The 23,090-nt window shown below is 39.2% G+C and overlaps 1 protein-coding gene across 1 annotated transcript in view; it reads left to right on the plus strand.

The window, feature by feature from the left end:
• The first annotated feature begins 3,641 nt into the window (after positions 1 to 3,641).
• Positions 3,642 to 23,090, plus strand: part of LOC126458254 (putative pyridoxal-dependent decarboxylase domain-containing protein 2) — an 80,410-nt gene continuing 60,961 nt past the window's right edge. Inside the window, exons 1-4 of the mRNA XM_050095167.1 lie at positions 3,642 to 3,786; positions 3,987 to 4,169; positions 10,014 to 10,240; positions 13,556 to 13,745. Coding sequence (XP_049951124.1) covers positions 3,724 to 3,786; positions 3,987 to 4,169; positions 10,014 to 10,240; positions 13,556 to 13,745 — 663 coding nt within the window. The 5' untranslated portion in view covers positions 3,642 to 3,723. The remainder of the gene's footprint in view (positions 3,787 to 3,986; positions 4,170 to 10,013; positions 10,241 to 13,555; positions 13,746 to 23,090) is intronic.

Here is a 23,090-nt window from a genome sequence, read left to right on the forward strand (position 1 = left end):
GTCAAGTAGATCTCTGCAGCAGAAATACAATAAATAATTAATAGCAATTGCAGTTTTATATCCACAAAAGAGATCAACTACCAGTTTATAACACTCATTGACATTCATCGACTGAGCTACATACATATTTGATTGCATACATAATTAACCAGTGAAAGGCAATTTAACTGGATGCTTAATGACATCAGCTTGATTAATAAACCAAAGCAAGTACGTGATCATCACTGCAGTAAGTGTTTTGAATATACATGTGCATCACTTACAATGTTTACATTATAAAAATTGTTAAGTTTAATTGTCAATTTTAATTAATTATTCAATATTTTCATATTTTTGTCCATAATTTAAGTATGGTTAGAGACACGTGTATTCAGATTGCAGCAGTGAAATGAGCAAGTCATTTCCTGTAAGGATAAGCTGCCTTATATTTGGGTGTACACTAATTATTTAAGACATGGAGGGCAATGAAACTGATCATGGCAATTAAAATATATATTTATTCAACTGTGATTTGTGGGAAAATTACTAGACACAGGATCAAATATAAAATGTCCAGTTTTGAGGTTGAATTTTTGTATGAAAAGTTATATGTAAGGCTGGTGATTGCTCAGACTTGTTAAGTGACATAGATGATTGGGATTTCCACAGTAGGTTGGCTGTGGGCATGGTGCTCATTCATACGTGCTGGAGTGGAACTGAAGTGGCAGTACCAATGATGGTCTCGGCAGTGATCGAGTCGCACGTTTATGGAACATCGAAGATTTTTTTTGTGATGATGGTCATGACACTATTCCATGCAGTAACTCAGTGGAGACTTAGAATAGTCCGCAGTGGTCAGCATTCTGATTTATGCTACCAGAAGCACTGTAGAACTTGCATCTTTCGCATGTTAAGCAGGTTTCGACTTAGAGTGATCTTATACTGTGTCGAACTGTAACTCAGTCTCTTTGGTAGGAACTCTGCTTATTTCAGCGCCGATTGACATATGGAATCATTCTCTCATGTGACCATTCGACTTGCGTATTTTAATAATGTAATAAGTTTGATGTCCACTGTATTGGGTCTCAAGCTATTTAAATCCACTTAATGTCACTGTTGAGATTTATCACGTCTGCATTCAGTGTGTGGAAGAATAATAAACTATTATTATTGAACTTAAAAATTTATAGTTCAGAACATCATTTAGACTATTGCACTTATATTCAACCTAACATTGTCTAATCTGATTCATAGCTCAGGAAAAATTTGTTGGTAGGACTGCGAACATCCCCTACCACAATGCAGAGACAGCCAAACAACATTTTTTGCAGTTCTTTCAGTGAAGTTGTGCCATAAATTTCTTATCTTCTCAATTCCATTTAGCACCTCTTCATTAGTTATACAGTCTTCCTCTCTAATCCTCTGAATTTTCCTGCAGCACTACATTTCAAAAGAAAGCTTCTATTCTCCTCTTTGCTGTAATGTGTATCATCCTTTTTTCGCTTCTGTACAAGGCTACACTCTGTATAAGTTCGTTCAGAAACGACTTCCAAAGATTTAAATTTACATTTGAAGTTAGCACACTTCCACTTTCCAGATACGCTTTTCTTGATATTGCCAGTCTGCATGTCATATCATCTCTACTTTGGACCTCAAGAGTCACTTTGCTGCCCAAAAATCACAGCTCAACTACTACCTCTAGTGTCTCATTTCCTAACGTAATTCTATCAGCACTATTGAATTTAATTCGACTAGGCCTACATTCCATTACCCTCGTTTTAGTTTTGGTGACATTCATGTTATAATTACTTTTTGTGCACTACCCACTCCATTCAATTACTCTTGTAAGTCCTTTGTTGTCTCTGACAAAATCACAACAACATCAGCAAAGTGCGAAGTTTCTTCTTCCTAAACCTTAATTCTCTTTCCAAATTTGTCCTTGGCTTTCTTTTCTGCTTGCTCAGTGTACAGATTCAGCAACATTGGAAGTAGATTAAATCCCTGTCTCACTTCATTCTTATCTGCTGACTCCCTTCCATGTTCCTCAACTCTTTATAACTGTTGTCTGATTTCTTTACAAGTGGTAGATAACCATATAATTAAAAACAGTGTTTCCTTTTTTGCTATTAGTTATGTGTAATGCATTAGCCGGGAATCAGGAGGTACACGTATGTATTGGTACTACTACTCGCCATCACGTCACGTCATATCAAGTCAGAATATTCCTCAATAAATTTCAGATCGTGTCATTCACACTGGCCGTCAACGGACCGTGGTGTCACGCCAGTGTTTCTTGGGAAGAACTTTACGACAAGGGTTTCGTCTGCCAACATCGGAAGTTAATCTATTTTTGCCGCTCTCACACACACATGTTATAGTAGTGGATTTTGTGCTTTTGTTTCTTTGTTTGGTCCTTCTTTGATAATTGTGATTTGTTTTCCAGGTAAACTGCAAATGTTCCAAAGCGATTTGGATATTAGTTTCCATTGGCTATTCTTCTACAGGCGGGGCCAGATATCTGAAAACGAAAAATTGTTTAAGTTTTACGACAACAGGACAGAACTCACACCCATACCGTTTATAAAGAAGCATATAAGTTGATGAAGCAATTTTTTTAATAACGCTTTGAGTGAAAAAAGTCAGAACTAACAAGGGAGGAAAAGGCAATTGTTTATGATGTTATTAGTTACATAAGGAAAAAACATCTTGTTTAAGGCTCTCTATTCCTGTATAAATATTGTTTGATTTGTCTGTATGTATATATTTTCGCTAGCACATAAATGTCAAAGTTTTGAAATCTTGTTTCCCTTTTCAGCACTTTACTACTCAAAAATGATCAAGAACATACGTTATGAAGTTTGATTTGAACATTAATAATTTTTTTCGTTGTTTGTTCCCAATTCCGATATTATACTCCGACTTTTTCTAACGTGGATGTTAACTTATAACCTCACATTCACAGTTTCGGTATTGAACTAAGCCAATTGTCGTGACGTCACGTGATGGACAGTGTGAATACATCCTGGCATGGCTTGACATGACATGACGGACGGTGTGAATGGCCTGTAGTGTGGTGCAACCTGCATGCAGTAGACCTACCGTCTCACAGGGCACTGTGAAAGTAGATCGTTTATATGTATATAATAAACAGATGCCGGTATTTAGATAAAAATGGTTGCGGGCATATTCACTGTATAATACTGCGGTACAGAAATTGTTTGTCGTAGACCACCAAAATATTTAGTTAAATACAAAAGAACATGACATTGTATCTCTCTTTCTCGCAAGAATTATGTTATCTCTCTAGGCAATTTTTGACGCTAAAGTTTCAAACAATAACACTAATAAAGCAGTCCGATGGACAGTGTCACGCATGTCGGTGTCAATGACCTGGTGATAAAGTATGAATCTGACATTGCTACCATCTAACGACAAACTCCTGAGGTCAGAAACGGGGATCCTTACACCATATGAAGAAAAATCTGTATTTACCACATATCGCGGTCTTCGCGCATCCGGTTTTGTCAACAGCTTGATGTGGCGCTTTCGCTTGGAAATCGATTAGCCGTCTTCTTTTTTTTTATCTAGAAAAATTGCAGTCTCGAAGCTACAGTCGAGTTACCGTGTAATCGATTACTGCATAAAGTACTGACGTATGATAATGCCGCACGTTGCGAAGTGGTGTTCATTTGTTTACTGTGACGTTCGAGTTTTGTGTTTCTATGAAGATAAGTAATTGCCACGATGGCTGATGCCGGTGTAAACATTGGGAAAACGGAAATGGAAGCCAGTGACAAGCATCTCGAGGTATTTGTCGCGTAATGAGTAACATCTTATAAAAAACATAAAAACTCGATTCATCAATCGCCTCAGTAAACACATCGCAGTTTTATAAAATAATGTACCAAGAAATGTTAAGTCTTTGGAAGAGTTCTTTTTATTTACTGTTGTCACCTTAGGCACAATTGTCTCTACTTCTGGTAAAAATAATATCATGTTAATTTCAGGAACCTACACAGGCTTTGACAGATATTGAATTCCAGGCGTCCCAAGTTATTGAACGCCTCGAGGAAGCTGTGGAGAAAGCAGAAAAAGGAAGAAGTGAAAGCAATGGACAGGCCTGGGAAAGTTCATATGGATTTTTACCATTCCCACGGAAGCCAAAGGATGAAATAATGAATATTTTGGAGGTATTCGCAACACCTTTCATTTTGATTGTTAGGTACTTGTAATGATGCAACGAATACGTACCTTGTCTTCCCAGCGACGCAGTAGTGTTTCTTTCCATGCAAGTAATTGTAACAATTGCGAAGAAATATTATTTCAGCTAATAATCCATCTTGTTGAAGGTTGGTGCACCTCTCTTGTATCCCTTTTACTCATGTTTTCAAAATAATAATTTATGGGTCTTGCAGACAACCTCTTCCTTCAACAAAACTTTGTATTAAGGTAATTCTCCTGTATTTGTTGTTCAGCGTACTAGTATCTTTATGAACACTGATTGTTAGTTGTACCAATATTCTCGGAGTCATAAATACACTAGTGGAATTTATAAATTTTTGGAGTGTCCTTTATACACCTTTACAACATACATTGTCCCTGTATTTGTTTCTCTCCAACATCTTTTGGTTACGCCCAGCATGTTAAGGCTGATTAAAGCTCAGACGAAGGCATGATTCTGTATTATTATTATTATGCACATAAATAAAATGAAGAAAATTCTGTATTCATCCATACATCCAAAGAAATATAAACTGCAGTGATTTATTGTGGCTTAACATAGTGCTGCTTTTGTTTCGAAAACCCAATGTCTTGAGATTTACATACACAGAAATGCAGTGATGGTAGTCTGTTCTCGTTTGTATGTGAACACCATTGCACTTACACATATCGGAAATTGTGGATCTTCACTGTTCATATCCACTTGACAGTGTAATTTTCGAGAATGACAAAGGCTGCTGTACACACACAAGAATACGATTGATATGATATACAATTTTTTGTGTATTTGCATCTATTGATGTACAGATAATTTTATTTTAAACAATAGATGTATACACAATACACTACACATGTAATATGCCGTTTCTCACAACTACATCGATACTCTGCAAACCACTGTGACGTGCATGGCAGAGGGTACACCGCACTGTACTAGTTATCAGGGCTTCCTCCCATTCGGCTCACGTATGCAGTGACTGTTCGAATGCCTCTGTTAATAGACTTTCTCAGGATAGTTTACTTCTGTCTTAGAGTGTGCCATTTCAGTTCCTTCGGCATCTCTGTGACACACTACCATGGATTAAACAAACCTGTGACTATTCATGCTGCCCTTCTCTATATACGTTCAATATCCCCTGTTAGTCCTATCTGGTATGAGTTCCACGCACTTGAGCAGTGTTCTAGGATGAGTCGCATAAGTGATTTGCAAGCAGTCTCTTTTGTAGACTGATTGTACTTCGCCAGTATTCTACCAATAAAGTCAGTCTACCAAATGTTTTTTTTACCCATGATTGAACTTACGTGATCATTCCATTTCATATCCCTACGAACTGTTACACCCAGGCATTTGTATGAGTTCACTGATTCCAACTGTAACTCATTAGTATTATAATCACATCTCTCCTGCAATAGCCTGAAAACTTGTAGTTGTATAAAATGGAATGGCTTTTTAACTTACTGTGTAAAGCTAATGTTCACAGCCTGCTCGTTCTTCTCATTAAACCAATACACAACTGTGTTCAAGGACATACCGCAACTCAAATCTGAGGAAACGCTGACGCCAAGTCCCTGGCAAATGGTTGGGAAAGAGTTGCAAGCTATTCACTGAGGAGTCACTCTGCAGTCGTGCCTTCTGCGGAGTGCTATTTAACTGTACAGGAAGCAATTTGCTGCCAACCTGTTTCCAACTCCCATCGTTAACATTACTTTGAGTCGCTCGCTCTGTGTGCGGGGGCCTGAGTTGTTCAATTTTAATTGCACATACCTAGGGCAGCCATACTGTTTTAATAGTTATATTGAAAAAAATCAGTGTGCGACCATGAAAATTGGTAGTGGTGTCAGTCCTCTTCCGCATGTTCACTCTTCAATGCCGCACATTTTTCACAATGTAGAGTGGTTTGGTAGAGAGATTGGTTGTAGAAATCTGTCTTTTGGCTGTACAGGAAACATTCCACCTTAAAAATCACGTAGTCATTGTTCTGGAAATGCCCACCACTCAGCAGTCTCTTCATTAAGGAAAGTGGAAGAAGTCATAGGGTGCCGTATCATTTCTTCGCTGTTTTCATCGGTGGTGAAGCCACGTTCCCATTGGTTCTTTGTCTTTGGGTCATTGTGATACTTATGGACACTGTGGTTAGCGCACTGGACCTTAATTCAGGACGACGATGATTCAAACTTGCGTCCATCCATCCTATTTAGGTTTTCCGTATTTTCCCTAAATTGCTTGAGGCAAATGCCGGGACGGTTCCTTTGAAAGGGCATGGCCGACTTCATACCTGATCCTTCCCTAATCCAGCGAGACTGATTACCTTGCTGTTTGGACCCGTCCCCTGAATCGAACAAATAGGTAACTTAAAAATATACAGACATGAAGAATAAACAAGCATGCTTCATGAAGATAGGACAGGTAGTCAGTTGTGACCTTAATGACGGAATCAGCCTGGCATTTGTGTGAAATGATTTAGGAAAGTCATGGAAAACCAAAATAAGGATAGCCGGACATGCTCTTGAATGTGAGGTCAGCATCTTAACATCTGCACTGCTGCATTTAGTTGGTACTTACCGTACAGTGTTCTTTGATATAAACAAAATTTTGCTCCTCATCGTTGCACATGTCAAGGGCACCAGCTGGTGATTCAGGAACTGTGAACTTGCTGCCATGTCCCATGCACCAACTCTAGACCGTTTGGGAAACTATCTCCAGGCGTGCCATCAATAGTGTAGCTGTATTTTCTCCTTTTGTTTGTGCTTATCGACAACTTAGTGCTTCTGCCTTTTGGTGAGTGGTCTCCGTTAATTCTAAAGTATTTATGTTCTACAAGATCTTTCCTATAATGTTTGACTATAGAAATAAATAATCCCATTCAGAAATTTGTGAAATATACAGAGGCAGGTGTCCAGCATCTCCGAGAAATAGAGAAACAATAAATAGCTACGCCCACATCTCGTGGTCGTGCGGTAGCGTTCTCGCTTCCCACGCCCGGGTTCCCGGGTTCGATTCCCGGCGGGGTCAGGGATTTTCTCTGCCTCGTGATGGCTGGGTGTTGTGTGCTGTCCTTAGGTTAGTTAGGTTTAAGTAGTTCTAAGTTCTAGGGGACTGATGACCGTAGCAGTTAAGTCCCATAGTGCTCAGAGCCAATAAATAGCTACAATGATTTAAAGTTTTGGGATTTGCAACATGAGTTAAATTCTCATGACAACTCTTTAGTTGTCTCTCTCGGGTGCATGCCAACCTTACAGTGAACGGCACATGTTGTGTGTCACTCTAGCAGTTGTTTCCTGCTCCAGAAGAGGACGGACAAGTACGGTGAAGGCCATCTCATTAGTAGACCTGTTGCATTTTCTAAGTGTTCTGCCAATAAATCACAGTCTTTGGTTCACTTTCCCCAAAACATTATCTATCTGATTATTCCAAGTTATTTAGTTGAATTCACGGCCTTTAGATTTGTATGCTTCATCAAATAACTAAAATTTTACACCTCACACTTTTCATTACTTAGTTAGTTGCCACTTTTTGCACCATATCTTGTATACCATCATTTTGGAAATTTTTATTCTTGTCTTTGCTTCTTCTTGATACTGTAGCCATATCATGTATCCTTTGTTATACCATACCCAAAATAGTCTACTTTTCCTATACTTTTTTGCCCAGTTATCTCATTCCACAAAGTTGTTTGCCCCCCATCTTTTAATGTTGCTTGTTCTTTCACAAACTAATGCTGCAGCTTCAAGAGTGTTGGCTTAATTTTTTTTAAATATTTTTGTCTTGTTTCCAAACTTTTATTGGACTCACCTGTTGTGCTCTTAAATCGATCCTGGCTATGAGACTCAGGACTGTTAGTCAGTGGTCACTATCTAAGGATTTTAGTAGCTAAGAGTACTGTTGTTCTTTATTTTTTTTTTGCTTTTGATCACTGTACTGAGAGCTGACCCTTCAGAAAGTAAGTAGGCGTACTGCTCATGTCACCTGCCTCTTCCTAAAATGACCATTGTCATGATGTAGCAGTAAATGTGATTCATATGATCCGGTGACATATTTCCATTGGTCCACAGTTCAATGTCAGTGATCGCATGCCCACTGCAGTTGTGGTTGACAATGTTGGGTTGACACAGAAATAGGTAGGGGTCACCTGCAACAGAACTCTGTGTTCAGCAGTGTGCACTGAAGGGCTTGCTGAGAAATATTTTTGCCTGTGCCAGCACTGAACTGTATTAGATCTGCCACAGCTCGTACTGTAGCCTGCTTTATGGAATGGGTAAGCCTCCACATTCTGTGATGAGGTGGCATTGCCCAATACCTTGTTGCTTTCTTGTGGTTCACCAGCCGTCAACCACTTTATATAGTTACTCACAACAGTAGCAAGAGAATAGCTGACCAACTTTGCTGTTTCTGATTGTGAAATGTTTGTTCCCATGCAGCAGATCCTAACAAACTGATGTTTGTCAAATGGGCTAATGTAACAATGAAAATATCAATTATTGATACTATAATGTGTAGTGAATGATACTAAATAATGCTATAGTGTATAGTGAATAATACTATAATGTAATTGTAGTGTCAATGATGTTTGTCAAAGTCACTCATTTGAAGCCCATATTGCTGCTAGAATGATTCCTTGTTGCTGTCTGCTGCCCTTGTATAGTTTCCTTATCATGTCATGTGACCACTATGCCAGCAGCTAGCATTCGATGGGCTTTATGTTTTGGTCCATCAGTGCATATTTTGTACGGGTATGGACCAGTTCATTACTTTCTTAAATTACAGTGGATAATCGGACGAGCATAAAGTCTAGTTACCACTTACTGGTTTCCGAGGTAACCTTTCTTGTAAAGAGGCCCAACAATATATATTTTAAGTTGTATAGAAAATTACCCAGAATTAATTATCCTTGAAGCACGAGACTAAGAATATGACAGTATTGAGCCCCAACTTTTTAGTGTCTTCCTGGAAATATGTGGCTTTGGTTAATCATAGTAGAAATTAGTTCATTTGTAAATATGTGTCTTTTCGATTGATGTTGTGCACTTATGTTTGCAGAATGGGACCATACAGTATTCTAATGTAACAATGTTGTCAGTCAAGACTGGAAAAATAGCAAAGTATTACAATCCTGAAATTATATTCTTCTTGAAAACTTCAGTATTTTCTACATTGCTTTGTCTGTAAAACATGGATACACACCAGCCTGCTCCTTGTTCACATTCCAGCACTACACAGCCGTCATTCCACAACCACATCCAGTCTTTTTATTTCTTTCCTTTTCCGCTCCTCCCCCTCCCGCCCCTCCACCCCAGCCCTCCGTCTAACCTGCAGCACTTCACTATCCGCCACCCCCACCATCCTCCTCACTCCCACCCAGTCACCACTCCCATCGTGCACTGGTGCTGCTGCTCGCAGTGTAGTTTCAATTGCCTGAGACTGCAGTCGTGTGTGCGAGTGTGTGTGTGTGTGTGTGTGTGTGTGTGTGTGTGTGTGTGTGTGTGTTGTCTATTGTTGACAAAGGCCTTAATGGCCAAAAGCTTTAATTGTGAGAGTCTTTGTTGTGCCTCTCTGTGACTCAGCATCTCCGCTATATGGTGAGTGGCAACTTTCCTTTTCATAATATTGTTACAGTCCATCCTGGATTTTCCATTGCAGAAGAATGTAATGTTGGTGGGTAAATAACTAACTGAAGGTTGCATGTAGGATTTCACAAGGAGCAATTTGATTGTATTATAGCTGTGCATTGGATTTTATCACAGCTTGGAAGCAGATTATCTGGCCACTATACAGACAGTTGAGATTTTAATTCTGGATATCCCTTGTTTTTCAGGATTTAATAGTATTTGAGGAAGGTAAAAATCGAGATGATGTTGCAGAAGATGAGGGAGTCAGCACTCCAGCAGTTGCAGTTCTGCCTCCCCTGGATTCCATTTCGAGGCTAGCAGTGCTGACCCAAAGCATTGCTGCATACGCATCGGGGCTGGAGAGACAGCATCTTCAAAGACTTGTCACTAAAATAACATCAGACGTTACGAGATGGCTGAGTCACATATTCAGGTATTTATACATATGTTTTATATGTGACATACTGTTACTCACTCTTCTAATGAATTTTGCTGTTCATATAAATTTGTCTAAGTAATTTTTACATACAAGCAGGAACAAAACTTCTATGTAGCCTAAACCACCCGTAAAAATGAGCCCACATCATCAAAGGAAAATTATTTTTATAACTAATATAAATGAAATAGCAGCTTTAAAAAGAGTCAAAAAATAGCGACAAAGTGAATTGATGCAGTGGTAAACACTCTGCACTTTAATTTGGGTGGACAGTGGTTCATATCACTAGCTGATCAGTTGGATACAGGGTTTCTGTTTGTTCCTTATGACCAAGAAGTGTTCCTTTGTGGAGAAGCTGGCAGATTTCCTTCCCAGTCTGAGCGTTTGCTCTGTTTCTAACGAGCTTCTTGTCAGCAGCGTGTTAAACCTAAATCTTGTTTCTTGACAAAACAGTGATGTGTGGATCTATGTGAGCCAATTCCACAAGGCTTTTGCAATAAAAGATGTATGTAGGTTACATGGACATATCTGTAGCTATTTGGTTATGAGAAAATGAGAGAAGCTATAGGTTACTAAAGACAGTTTTAATCTATCTCAAGCATCTTCTAATGCAAAATCATCAATTTGTTGCACATTGTGACAATATGATTCCACAGAAATAAATAAGCATGTGACACACAATGTTAGTGCAGTTGTAAATGAAGAAATGTAATTCATATCCCTCCTCTGTTAAATTAAGTTTAATTGATGTGTACAAGACAGAACTGGGTAATGACAGTAAAATAAGCTTTAAAATGTAACCATTTAATCTTGTATGAAATACATATTTTTAATTTTTAATAACTCATAATATGTCTGTCACAAGTGACAGTATCTTTGGTTGTGACAGTTATTATCTGCTAATGCACTAAGCAGTTGAAAACTGGGTAGCAGTAAAATAAGAATTGTTGCATGAACCTCATTAAAGACTAGGAAACACGCGGATGTGATTTGCAGCACTACGGAAGGTGTCTGCACCGTTTTTCAAATTTCACAATGTGCAATCACTCAGCTATATAACAAACCTCTATTTTACAAGAAGTTTGTTTTACAGTTTGACCAAGTGCGCTTGTCCACTTAAAAGGTAAGAAAATGTATGTCAGATTGTAAACCTTAAGTTGGTTTGCTACATAAGTGATTGCTTGTGCATCGTTAAATTAAGTTAAACAATGGAAAATCCAGGATGGAATAATGACAATATTATGAAAAGGATAGTTGCTACTCACCATTTGTTGATTCAATGTGACTAAGGAAGCATAATATTGTGTTGAACACTGGTATTACCATCAGGGAATAGCTTGAAACTACAAATTTGATTCATGTATCATATTCAGACTTAACACTTGTACGTCACAGATTTATATGTCATCTTCAAAAGGCTATGTCTTTGCACTCGCTGAATGTTGGACACTGTTCATATGAAAGTTTTATGTCGAAATTGTCTGTTTAGCTGCCTCCTGAAATAATGAAATATTTGTCATTCGTCCTGCAAAACCCTGTATTTAGGAGTGTATGTAGTGCACTGCACTGTAGTTAACCTTTATAGATCCTGCCACATAGAATGATATTTTTTCTTCTGCTTATTTCGCCAGCTAAATTACAGCATGCTCGGTCAGCAGTCTTTAAACTCTGATGACAGTATCATCTTTGTTTATTGTATTGAGTTGTGGTTATGGGCCACTTCTCTGATAAACATTTTATATTCCATTTTTCAGAAGAAAAAGGAAGAATATTAAGAAATTATCTTCAGGAGACATCTCTTTATTGGACAATACAGTGTTCTGTCAAAATTATTGTGTTGCTTTGTTAAATTTCATACAAAAAGTTTCTCTTTGATTTGTAATTGCAATTACATTTCTGCCAGTAGGTGACTGTAGAAGTATTTAGCTTCCGTATTTACTTTCGACTATAGTGAGCTTGGGACAGCACAGTTCCTTCCATCCTTTTTACTAGCACCTACCTGTGAACTAGTCACAGCAGATCGCCGGTAGGAAAGCCGAGCAGAAATTTACCGTACTGCGACTCGCACCAAGCTCAATATATGACATAACTACTCTGAAAATCGGGAAAAGGTCTTAATTTTGAATGAAAGGTGGAAATACTGGCAAAACTTTGGTATATTCTGAAGTTGAGAATTACACATTCACTGCCAAGCCTATGCTAATCCTAACATGTTAGCAAGTTTATGGTAATTTATTTCCCGAAATCTGAACAGCTACTAAACACAGACTGTTCCTAAATGAAAATGCTCGTTATGCTATTATGTTTATCGGTGTCTAATGCACTCAAGCTTTCGCTCACCAATCTGCTGAATATATGATGTGGGTTTACTGTCTTTTCTCATACAAAAAATTACTTAAGAAATTTGTACTTTCTAAAAGAAACACACTGGTATAAATATACCTTCAATTTAAAACACGTTCAAAACATGTAGCACAAATAAAACCTGCAAACTATAACTTCCTTCGGAACTCCTCCTACACATGGCCGTATCATCTAGGCTCCAACTACTTAAGACTCATGTTAGCATTCTATATCTCGGAGAGAAAAGACGCACCAAGAATACTCCGTTCTCATTGGTCAGTTTTTTTAAGGCCAATAGAAAAACATCATTCTCCCACATTAGTCCATGCTTTTCATGGCTAACCAATCAACAAATAACACACTTTCGACCTGTACTTTTCCCGAAATAAATATTTAACATTTTGATATTTGTATTATACTTTACGTTATTAACTATTTTCATTTGCACTCGAATTAGCTTTCCTTTTACCATAAACTTACTTAACAAATTATGATACAAAATTCTCCGTCATCTGCATTCACACTGTTTCAAAACTTCCTCTTACTACAGCATTCATGAGCAGAACAATGATTTACATATTTACTTTAGATCACATTCATGCATCATTCACACTACTAAAAGCAACACAGAACTGTACAAACATAAATAAACAAGAAAGCCTTCGAGAAATAAACCGAACAATTCACAAAAACATTCTCTTGACCTGTTTCTTGAATGTCTCTGTCCGCTACTGTACTCCGGTGGATGAAAATTAGAACTACGTACTCGACTGAACCCACTTCAGACCATCTGTCACTGTGCACGCACGGGTCATTCTCCCAATACACAGGCTCTAGATAGGAGCAATATAAGACGTCATGTCTCAAGCATTATTCTTGGATTGCTTCTTTAAACTTAAGGTCATAATAATATGATATAGCCTAATCCTTGAAGTATCAAAAGATAAAAAGAATTGTTTATCCTTGCAGGTTTCTTGACAGTGCTTCATTTTTCCATGATGATCCCATGGATGGTGTTGTACGGCTGACTCGTATGATGCTGCATTATAAGTATCCGAAATACCTAGAGGATGGCTACGAAGCCCTCTCGTCACACCCTCCTGTTATTTACAGCAGTGTTGCTTCACCTCTAGGAGTTGTTCAACATATCTGCCGTCAGGTAAACCTTTTGTATTTTATGTAGAAGCACTTAATCGTCATAATGCAACTAAATAGAAGAATAACTTATACCTAGTTTTGTTGTCATATTTTTGCTGCCACTAGATAGCTTGGCTTCCTTGCAGGATGGAAGTAAAAAAGAGAGAAAGAAAGAAAAGAAAAAGAAGTGTGTAATGCAGATGTTCAGTTACTGTACAGTGCAGACAATTTTGTATTTGTATGTGGTGGAGGAGGCACTTAACTGTTTTGGATAGTATAGCTAGATCATTTGGTCCACACTAGATTTTATTTTGAAGGGATTTCATGGATTTGTTATTAGATAATTTATTGTAGACTGCTGTCAGGCTATATATCCTCCCAAAAGTTACTGTGTTTGAAATCTCTTATGATATTTCTGTCGTGTCTATTACTTTTTTATCTTCTTAAAAATAAAAGTTAGTGGTGGTGTTGTACGTAATGAAGCTTTTTTTTTTTTTTAATTTCATGTGGATTATGATGTTAAGTTGAAGAAAAAATTGCAGTGTTTCAATAAATCTGTGGTGTACAATTCATTTATCACAAATCAACTTTCCAGACTTAATGCATTCATATGAGGAGCTGAAATGAAAAATGTAAATGCCATTTTTCTGAGAAACATGTAATCTGTGTTTCTGCATTCTCAGTACTCTGTTGCACATTCCTAGACTTGTTCCAAGTGTCAAATCGGAGAGAAAATGTTTTAGACATTCATTACTAGAAGGTGCATGGTCTTTGTGTCAAGCAGTGCTTCGCTCAGGAGTTCAGTCAGTTAAAGCTATGAACCCATTCCATGTGATTCCAGTGCACGCAACTGACTTCTTTGATTTTAAAGGTACTGCTGAAACATTGTTGTCAATGCAAGTAAGTAAAATCTCCAAATTCAGTATGATCAAAGTGTCTTATACTCATTCATCTCAAGTAGCTATTTAAAACTCTAATTCCGAAACAGAAGAATGGAAAAATGTCAGTTTACTTAGGAGGAAAGACCATGGCACACACAGGCTATGCCATACTTCTTTCCATGCCAATGTTTATTAGCTGCAAAACAGGAAGAACTGTTTAGTTGCCATTTCCTTAACAGCATGAGAGTTTACCGTAAACTTTGCCACATCTGATCACAATAATGGAGTTGTATAAGAAACAAGTCAATACTGAGGGATGTTTTTTTGTGAATTTAATATTTTTATGCTGCAGAAATGTGAAAGAAATGAGAAACGATTTTTTGTTGACTACAGTTCTGCTAGTTTAAATATTATTGCTTTACTCCTCTACTTGTATTATCACAAGTAAAACATAGTGCCTGTGTATTAATGGCACTTGGAACTGTTAGGATTAGGACTTGAAATTACAGTGACGACATGTGTTTAACGAACAACTTTATTCGTAAAGGACCGCACACTGATCAAGGAACACACACAGACAGAGAACACACACTGCTAGGACAGCTGTGTACATAACAACATCTGTGGACACCAACAATATTATGTGGCGGTAAAATTTGAATCTCAACATGGCCCCTCAATTTTTACACACAGGTATAAATCGATGAACCTGAGTCCTTAAGTTTGTGGTTCTAGGTTCGCAGTCAGTCCAACAACACACATCTCATGCTTCGGCGCAGGAAAGGCCTTCGTCAGCACATCTGCTACCATGTCTTCTGTTGACCGATATTCCAGTTTCAGTGGATAATCTTGCAGGGCCTGGCGAATGAAGTGGTACTTTATGTGAATATGTTTTGTCTTTGAGTGGAAAACTGGATTATTTGCCAATTTTCCAGCTGACTGGTTGTCATTGAACAGTACAATGTTTGACAGCTCCACTAAACCCAGCTCCTTCACGAAGGTTGATAGGTGAATCACCTCCTTTGCTGCTTCGGAGATACTCATATACTCAGCCTCAGTTGATGAGAGAGTGATGGTCCTCTGCTTGCGCGAACACCATGAGATTGCTGACTTGCACAAGATGAAGTTGTAACCAGTATAAGACTTCCTGTCAGCATCAGAATTTCCCCACCCTGCATCTGCAAAACCGAATATTCCCTCTTTATCCTTGACGTAGGTTAGTTTCTTGTCAATTGTTCCCTTGAGGTATTTAAGGATTCGTTTAGCTGCCTGCCAGTGAACAAGATTATGGCTGTTGTTGTATTGGCTTAGCTTATTGACTGCATGGCATATATCAGGTCGAGTGCCAATGACGATGTACATCAACGCTCTGAGCAGTTCCCTGAATGAATGGATACTGAGTCCCATCCGCTGTACTTGCAGCTGCAATATCCAGTTTGATCCTGGTCACCAACAGGGTTCTTACGGGCTTGCAGTCATCCATTCGGAATCAGTGTAAAACTTCTCTGATGTAGCCACTTTGACACAGCGTGAGTTTGTCAACAGGCTGATTTACATCAATGCCCAGGTAGCATTTCACAGGACCAAGATCCTTGACGTCAAATCTGACAGATAACTTGTCCTGGATCTGCCTTGTCCTTTCCGGGTCTGATGATGCAATTGTGATGTTGTCAACATAAGTGAGCAGGAAGACTTGACAATTTCCCACACTGTCCACATATACACAAGGATCTGCACTAGTGGGCTGCAATCTGATTGACATCAATGTGGTGTTTAATTTGGCATGCCACTGTCTGCCAGCTTGGCACAATCCATAGGTGGCTTTTGTAAGCTTGCACACTTTGTCACCAGATTTTAGCTTCTGGAGCATATCATCTGCCTTTTTGGCTATGTGATGGTCCTCCTCTACATCTCTCATCTTCTGTAAGAACTTGGCTAATTAGTCCGGCTTTTTCATGAAGATTTCAGTATCTATTTCACCATTGAGGAATGCAGTGGTGAAATCCAGCTGTGAGACATGCAAGTTAAACTTCACTGCCAGAGCCATGAGGAGTCTGAATGATTCTTGCAACTGGAGAGAATGTTTCCACAAAGTCAGCTCTGGGTCTTTCGTTGAATCCTCGTGCAACTACTCTGGCCTTTCTTTGTAGCAAGGATCCATCACTACCGTATTTGTTTCTTAAGACAGTTCTGCAGTCAATTATTTTTCTGTTTGCTGGTCTGTCCACAGTGTCCCAGGTTTCATTCTTGACTAGCGACTTGACTTGATCGTATATAGCGCGAAACCATTCTTGACTATCTGGACCGTTCAATGCATCCTCAACACTCATTTCTGTTGCACTAGCAGCAAAGCTGATGTGATGACTTGAAACATCTGGTACAAGCTGTGGAGCAGGTGTGACACTTGAGGAATTGCTGTCCTCACCACACGACAGGTTATCATCTGAAATGATATTGTGTGGTAGCAAGGTGACTTCTTCTTCTTCTTCTTCAAAACTGTAAAGTGGTTCTTCATCAGAGAATGATTCTGACTCACAGCTTCTGTTGTCACTCAAGTCTCCTGGTGAAAGCTCCATGCAGATGATTCTTCTTTGGCAATGATGTTGTTCATCTGCAGAGAGGTCTACATAGGTTTGCTTGGGTTCAAAACTGTTATGATCAAGGAACCTGACATCTTATGATGTGTTTATCTTGTGGTCTTTTGGCACCCACACACGATAGGTACTTGAACAGTCTGAGTAGCCTACGAAGATTCCTTGGTTGCCTCTCAAATGGAACTTCCCCTTATTTGGCAATTTGTCCAGGATGATGACACTTTCACTGAATACACGAAGATGTGACAGGTCTGGTGTCTTCTCCATCCACTTTTCATATGGAGTTCCACCTGAAAGTCCTTTGGTTAGTCAGCGATTTCGGATGTGGTTGTCTGTGTTAATAGCTTCGGCCCAAAGTGATGGTGGCTGTCCAGACCCCAGCATCATGCAGCGAGCCACTTCAACCAAGGATCGGTTCTTTCGCTCAGCAACACCATTCTGTTGTGGTGAATAAGGAACTTTTCAACATCGCTGTATTCCTGCCGCTCGGAAGATGGAGTCCATCCTTTCATTGCAGTATTCCTTGCTGTTATCTGACTGGAAAGATTTGATTTTACATCCAGTCTGATTTTCAGCAAAGTTCTTGAATTCAACAAATCTGTCCACAACTTCCCCCTTGTGTCAAAGAAAGTAGACTTGACACCATCTGCAGTTGTCATCTATGAAGGTTACAAAATATCTTGCACCACCTAGAGATTTTTCTCTCATTGGCCCACAGACATCTGAATGTACTAACTCCAGGAGGTCACTTTTGTTTTCATCCCGCCTGGTGAAGGGGGTGGATGTGATCTTTCCTTCAAGACATATGCACTTGGTGAAGTCTGCATCACTGAATTTTAAGCCTGTCACATACTCATCCTTGAGCATTCTAATATCTCCAGAGTTCAAGTGTCCTAAATGAGCATGCCAGATTTGCGTGTCACATTTTGTAATTTTTGTCTCAGCAGCTGTACAGGCCTTTGGGCTTTTTTCATGCAAGTAAAACAGGTTACCAATTCTGTTTGCAATCACCTTAACTTTATCGTTAGTGTCCCTTATAAATGCGCGATTTTTCTCAAAGGTAACAGTGTGATTGCTGTCCACAACCTTCGTGACTGAGGTTAGATTGGTTCAGAGTTTTGGCACATACAAAGTGTTTTTCAGCGTACTGGAGTTTGTATCACTGGCTGAGATTTTGATGCGTACGCCACCTTTAGCTGTCACTTGCGTAGCACTGTTGTCTGCAAGCGTTAAACTTTCATGCACTTTGGTTACACTTGTGAACACTTTAGGGTCATTACACATGGATGATGTGCAACCACTGTCTATACACCACAAAACGTTTGGTTCACGAGACTTCGGAGCATGTTCGTTAATGGAAAAACAGCAATGAGCTTCATCAACTTTATTTGCAGCTTGCGCAATTAGCTTTCTTTTGAAGAAACACTCTTCTTCTTTGTGGTCTTTCTTGTTGCAAAAACTACACCTGAATGATGATTTTTCCCGCCTTCACTTCTGTTTTGATTTTTGTTCCGATTTGACATAGTCACTTAAGGCGCCTTTTGATTTGTTTACGAAATGTTTAGGCCTGACCGGTTTGACAAACATTGCAGCACTCGCATTTTCACTGTCTTTCTGAACTCTCACGTTGTTTTCTTCCAAGATTTTCACTTTTAGTGTCTCGACATCAGCTAGGTCATCACGAGATTCGATTGGACACCTAAAATTACCATAACTATCTGGCAAACTGTAGAGCTACATTATCGACAATAAATCATCGTTTATATCGACGTCCATTGCTTGTAATTTTTCCACTGCATCGAAGAATTCATTAAGATGTGGTACATCGTCACTAGGTTGCATCTTGTGAAGAGTGAGACGTTTCAGTAGCGTTGCTTTGTGAGCAGGTCCTTTGGATGCATAAATTGATTCAAGTTTGAGCCATACCTTACGTGATGTGCTGCAGTTCTTCACTTGCTTCAGTTCCGTGGGGCTGGTGGATAGAATGAGGTGTGCCTTCGCCTTCCTGTCTGCAGTTAACCACGCTTTGTACGCGGCTTGTGCAGCGGCGAGTGCGGCGCCTTCACCAGTCACTGCTGTTGCGGTATGTCTCCAGATACATACCCCCACGTGTAGTTCTTGATGAGTACTGCTTCGATTTGAATTCTCAATATGTCGTAGTTATCGCATGATAATGTTTCCACTCGAACTCCGTGTCCAGCAGCCATGTGCACTATATTTGTCGTGTTAACAGACTCAGTTTATTCCCACACTTCAGCTTACGAATTTCCGTTTTCATATAAACAAAAGAGTATCGCTTTTACTGCTCGCGTGAAACCTGGGCCCATAACCTGTTAGGATTAGGACTTGAAATTACGGCAACAACACGTGTTTAACGAACAACTTTATTCATAAAGGACTGCACACTGAACAAGGAACACACACAGACAGAGAACACACACTGCTAGGACAACTGTGTACATAACATCATCTGTGGACATCAATGATGTTATGTGGCGGTAAAATTTGAATCTCATCGGGAACAAAACCTTTCTTATTAGCACTAAGAACCAGTTAATTTCCTGATATGGCACTTAGAACATTCTTGATAAATTAGTTTTTTTTACAATTTTTCTCATTTTTTGCAGTCATAAGGTAGGCAGGATAATTATGTGGTGTCAGTACCTTCTCATTGTGTGTATACAAATAAGTTTTGTTCAAAAACAGATATATTGGTTCTGATTCTCCTGACAAATGTGAGATTTGCAATTTAGAATGTTTCCCACTTCCACTCTTCAGATGTTCATAAAAACCATTTTCCTCCATAGAACTGAAGTAGTAACTGAATTCACTGTCACAAAATTTCTAATTGGGCGTCAGATGAGAGTTAAATATCTGGATTTTTAGAATTTTATCATTTCTTACAAATCCTTCTTGCCTTTTAAACAATAATAATCAGCCATCATTGGTTGGATTTAAAATATTCTTCTTTTAAGTACTGAAATTCTGTTCAGTTTTGCTTGTGTAGAAATTTTCTTGTGAGTGTACTACTGTATAATGCATGAAACAGATATGCTGTGGTTACAGTCCAAACATTCAGTCAGTCATACATAACTAAAATTTTGTGAGTTAGCCAGACAATAAAATTAAATCATAATTCCATGTGTTTCCAGAATAGTAGTGAAGTAACGTATCATGTATGAATAAGAGTGTTTACTTCACTACATACTGCAACATCACACATCTATCGATCCGACTGAAGGGCAGTTAGTGTCATTAAAAAGACCCCATAATACTGTGACAGGTGCATAGGTAGTGTGTACACTTGACGGGGTGTCTTTTTGTCAGTTGTTAGTTCCACTCTCTTGTTTGCTTACCTGTCTGAAGATGAGGTTGGGTCAGGAAGGAAGAACACCAAACAGTCTGAATTTTATTGCAAAAAGAAAAACAGTAAAACAACAGTGCTTACAACCAGTGTCACACAGCCACGTGAGCTATATGTAAAAGACAGCATGCCAGAAAACACCTGGTGTGGTCACATTGATATGCAGTCATGCACTTGTAGACTACAATTTGAATACAGAAATGCATATAGCAGTCATTACAAAAGATACAGCCAGTGACCAAAGTGGTAGGCATTTAATACAAAAATGAAATCTGTTGCTTGCAAAAGACTGCAGGTGCCTTTCATTACTTCATATCCAAACATTCACACCCTCTGTATGGGCATACCATTAATTACATCAGACTCAACCATTTTGTGGTGTCACTGTCAGACACCACACTTGCTAGGTGGTAGCCTTTAAATCGGCCGCAGTCCGTTAGTATATGTCGGACCCGCGTGTCGCCACTATCAGTGATTGCAGATCGAGCACCGCCACACGGCAGGTCTAGAGAGACTTCCTAGCACTCGCCCCAGTTGTACAACTGACTTTGCTAGCGATGGTTCACTGACAAAATACGCTCTCATTTGCCGAGACGATAGTTAGCATAGCCTTCAGCTACGTCATTTGCTACGACCTAGCAAGGCGCCATTACCAGTTACTATTGATATTATGAATAATGTACCATCAAGAGCGACGTTCACCATTAACGGATTAAAGTTAAGTATTCCACCAGCTACGTCCATTTTTTTCTAAATTCTAATTTTCTTGACCTGTTCCAGACCTCACGCCAGGCCTGCGTGAGCTAAAACGCGTGCCTTTCGGCTTCCTCTTGTATCCCGGTGTTGGCTCTCATGCCAACTGACAACACATTTTATTGAAACAAATTACAAAAATCAATGTACATTTATTGCATCATACTGTAGGCATATAATGTGATTTTTTAAAAAAGTGCATAAAATGGGTAAACAATTAAAAATGAAAATATGTAATAGCTAAGGTATATTGGAATAAAAATTGCATAGAAAGAACACACACATCCTCTATAAGAGTTGGGCAAAAACATTGGTCCAGTAATTCATGTTGCTCTAATTGCACATGACACTCATGTTTCCAAAACACGCAGAGGCTCTTGACATAAGTGATAAGGATTTTCAGAACTCCAGTGTTGATTATTCTGAGAGTTCATGTACCCCGATAACCACAGGCATTCTTCTTCATCAGTTAAAAAAATATTAAATTAGTATACAGTTGTCTGAGCTGATGCTGATGACACGCCTTTCTAAGTGGCAGAATGATTTTATTTTCTCTGGCTTCCTTCCAAGGCTGCTCGTAATGCATCTAGTTAAGCTAAAACCGATATGCTACCAGTCAGTCCCAGAAATGGGGCAAAGAGTATGCTGCCTCTCCAGCATCAGTCCCTGTGCAACGCCAGACACAACGTTTCTGTCGTACATGAAACCCCCCATGTACAAATGAGCAGCTAATAAGACTTGCATAGAAACAATAACCACAAAAAGATTGATGTATTCTTTTGAGTGTGGCCCACTTTAGGGCTAAATGATAAATTGAGACAGTAGTCATATTCGATTTAACATAATCATGAGATTGTTTGAACCATGCAAACACATGCACTAATTGGAAAATTATAAAATTAGAGGAAGGATAAACAATGCTTCATTACTCACCTGCGATATAGGAAACAGAGCATGGCTGCCACAAGTTCTGGAAATCAGGAAATATCAAGAAATTTCAAATGTTTCAGGGAAATTTGGGGGGAAAAAATTGGAAAAATCTTGTTTTTGTCTTGGTAGATGTAAAGGTTTGTTTACTGAGAAGTCATGTATCATCACTGGCTTGGCGCAGCTTAGTACGTGCGTCGCTTCCCAACACTCTCATTCTTACTGCTTCTCACCTTGCCGCTAGCCTAGCAGCTGCCGACAAGAGGCAGGGAGGCATGAGGAGTGGTTTGTTTGGATATGATTCTCAGAGACTGTTGACACAGTGGCCAGAGATGGCAGTCGTATGCACAAGTTGTGTTTGAGTGATTGTATGAAAATGTGTGAGCCCTCATTTTCTGACAAAGCCTATGGCCAAAAATTTCGTTATGAGAATGTTATTGTCATTTCTATTTGCCTGTCTGCGGCTTGGCGATCATCTTTATAGTGAGTTGCTACCTATTCTGATTCGTACTGATTCTCTGAGTATTCACGCAACTTACCTGTTGCATGGATTGATCACCATGGTCTCATTCATCAACATGGTGTCTGTGACATGTTAATAGCTGGCCACACGAGTGGATTTCCATCACAGGCCAAAACCGTAGGTCATTGCTGTGGGTATCTCTAACAGATCAGGCTTGCCGATCTGAAGCCATTCGGTTCCCACTAATGTGCAGACCCTTCCCACCAGATCTAGTCTCACCAATCTGCCTGCAGTCCAGATCTGTCTTGTGTGTGGCTTAATGCAGCGGATTTTTGTGGTTTATCCATGGATCCATCCCATGAACCATGGACCTTGCCGTTGGTGG

Source organism: Schistocerca serialis, chromosome 2 (genome assembly GCF_023864345.2).
Source record: "Schistocerca serialis cubense isolate TAMUIC-IGC-003099 chromosome 2, iqSchSeri2.2, whole genome shotgun sequence".
Taxonomy (NCBI): domain Eukaryota; kingdom Metazoa; phylum Arthropoda; class Insecta; order Orthoptera; family Acrididae; genus Schistocerca; species Schistocerca serialis.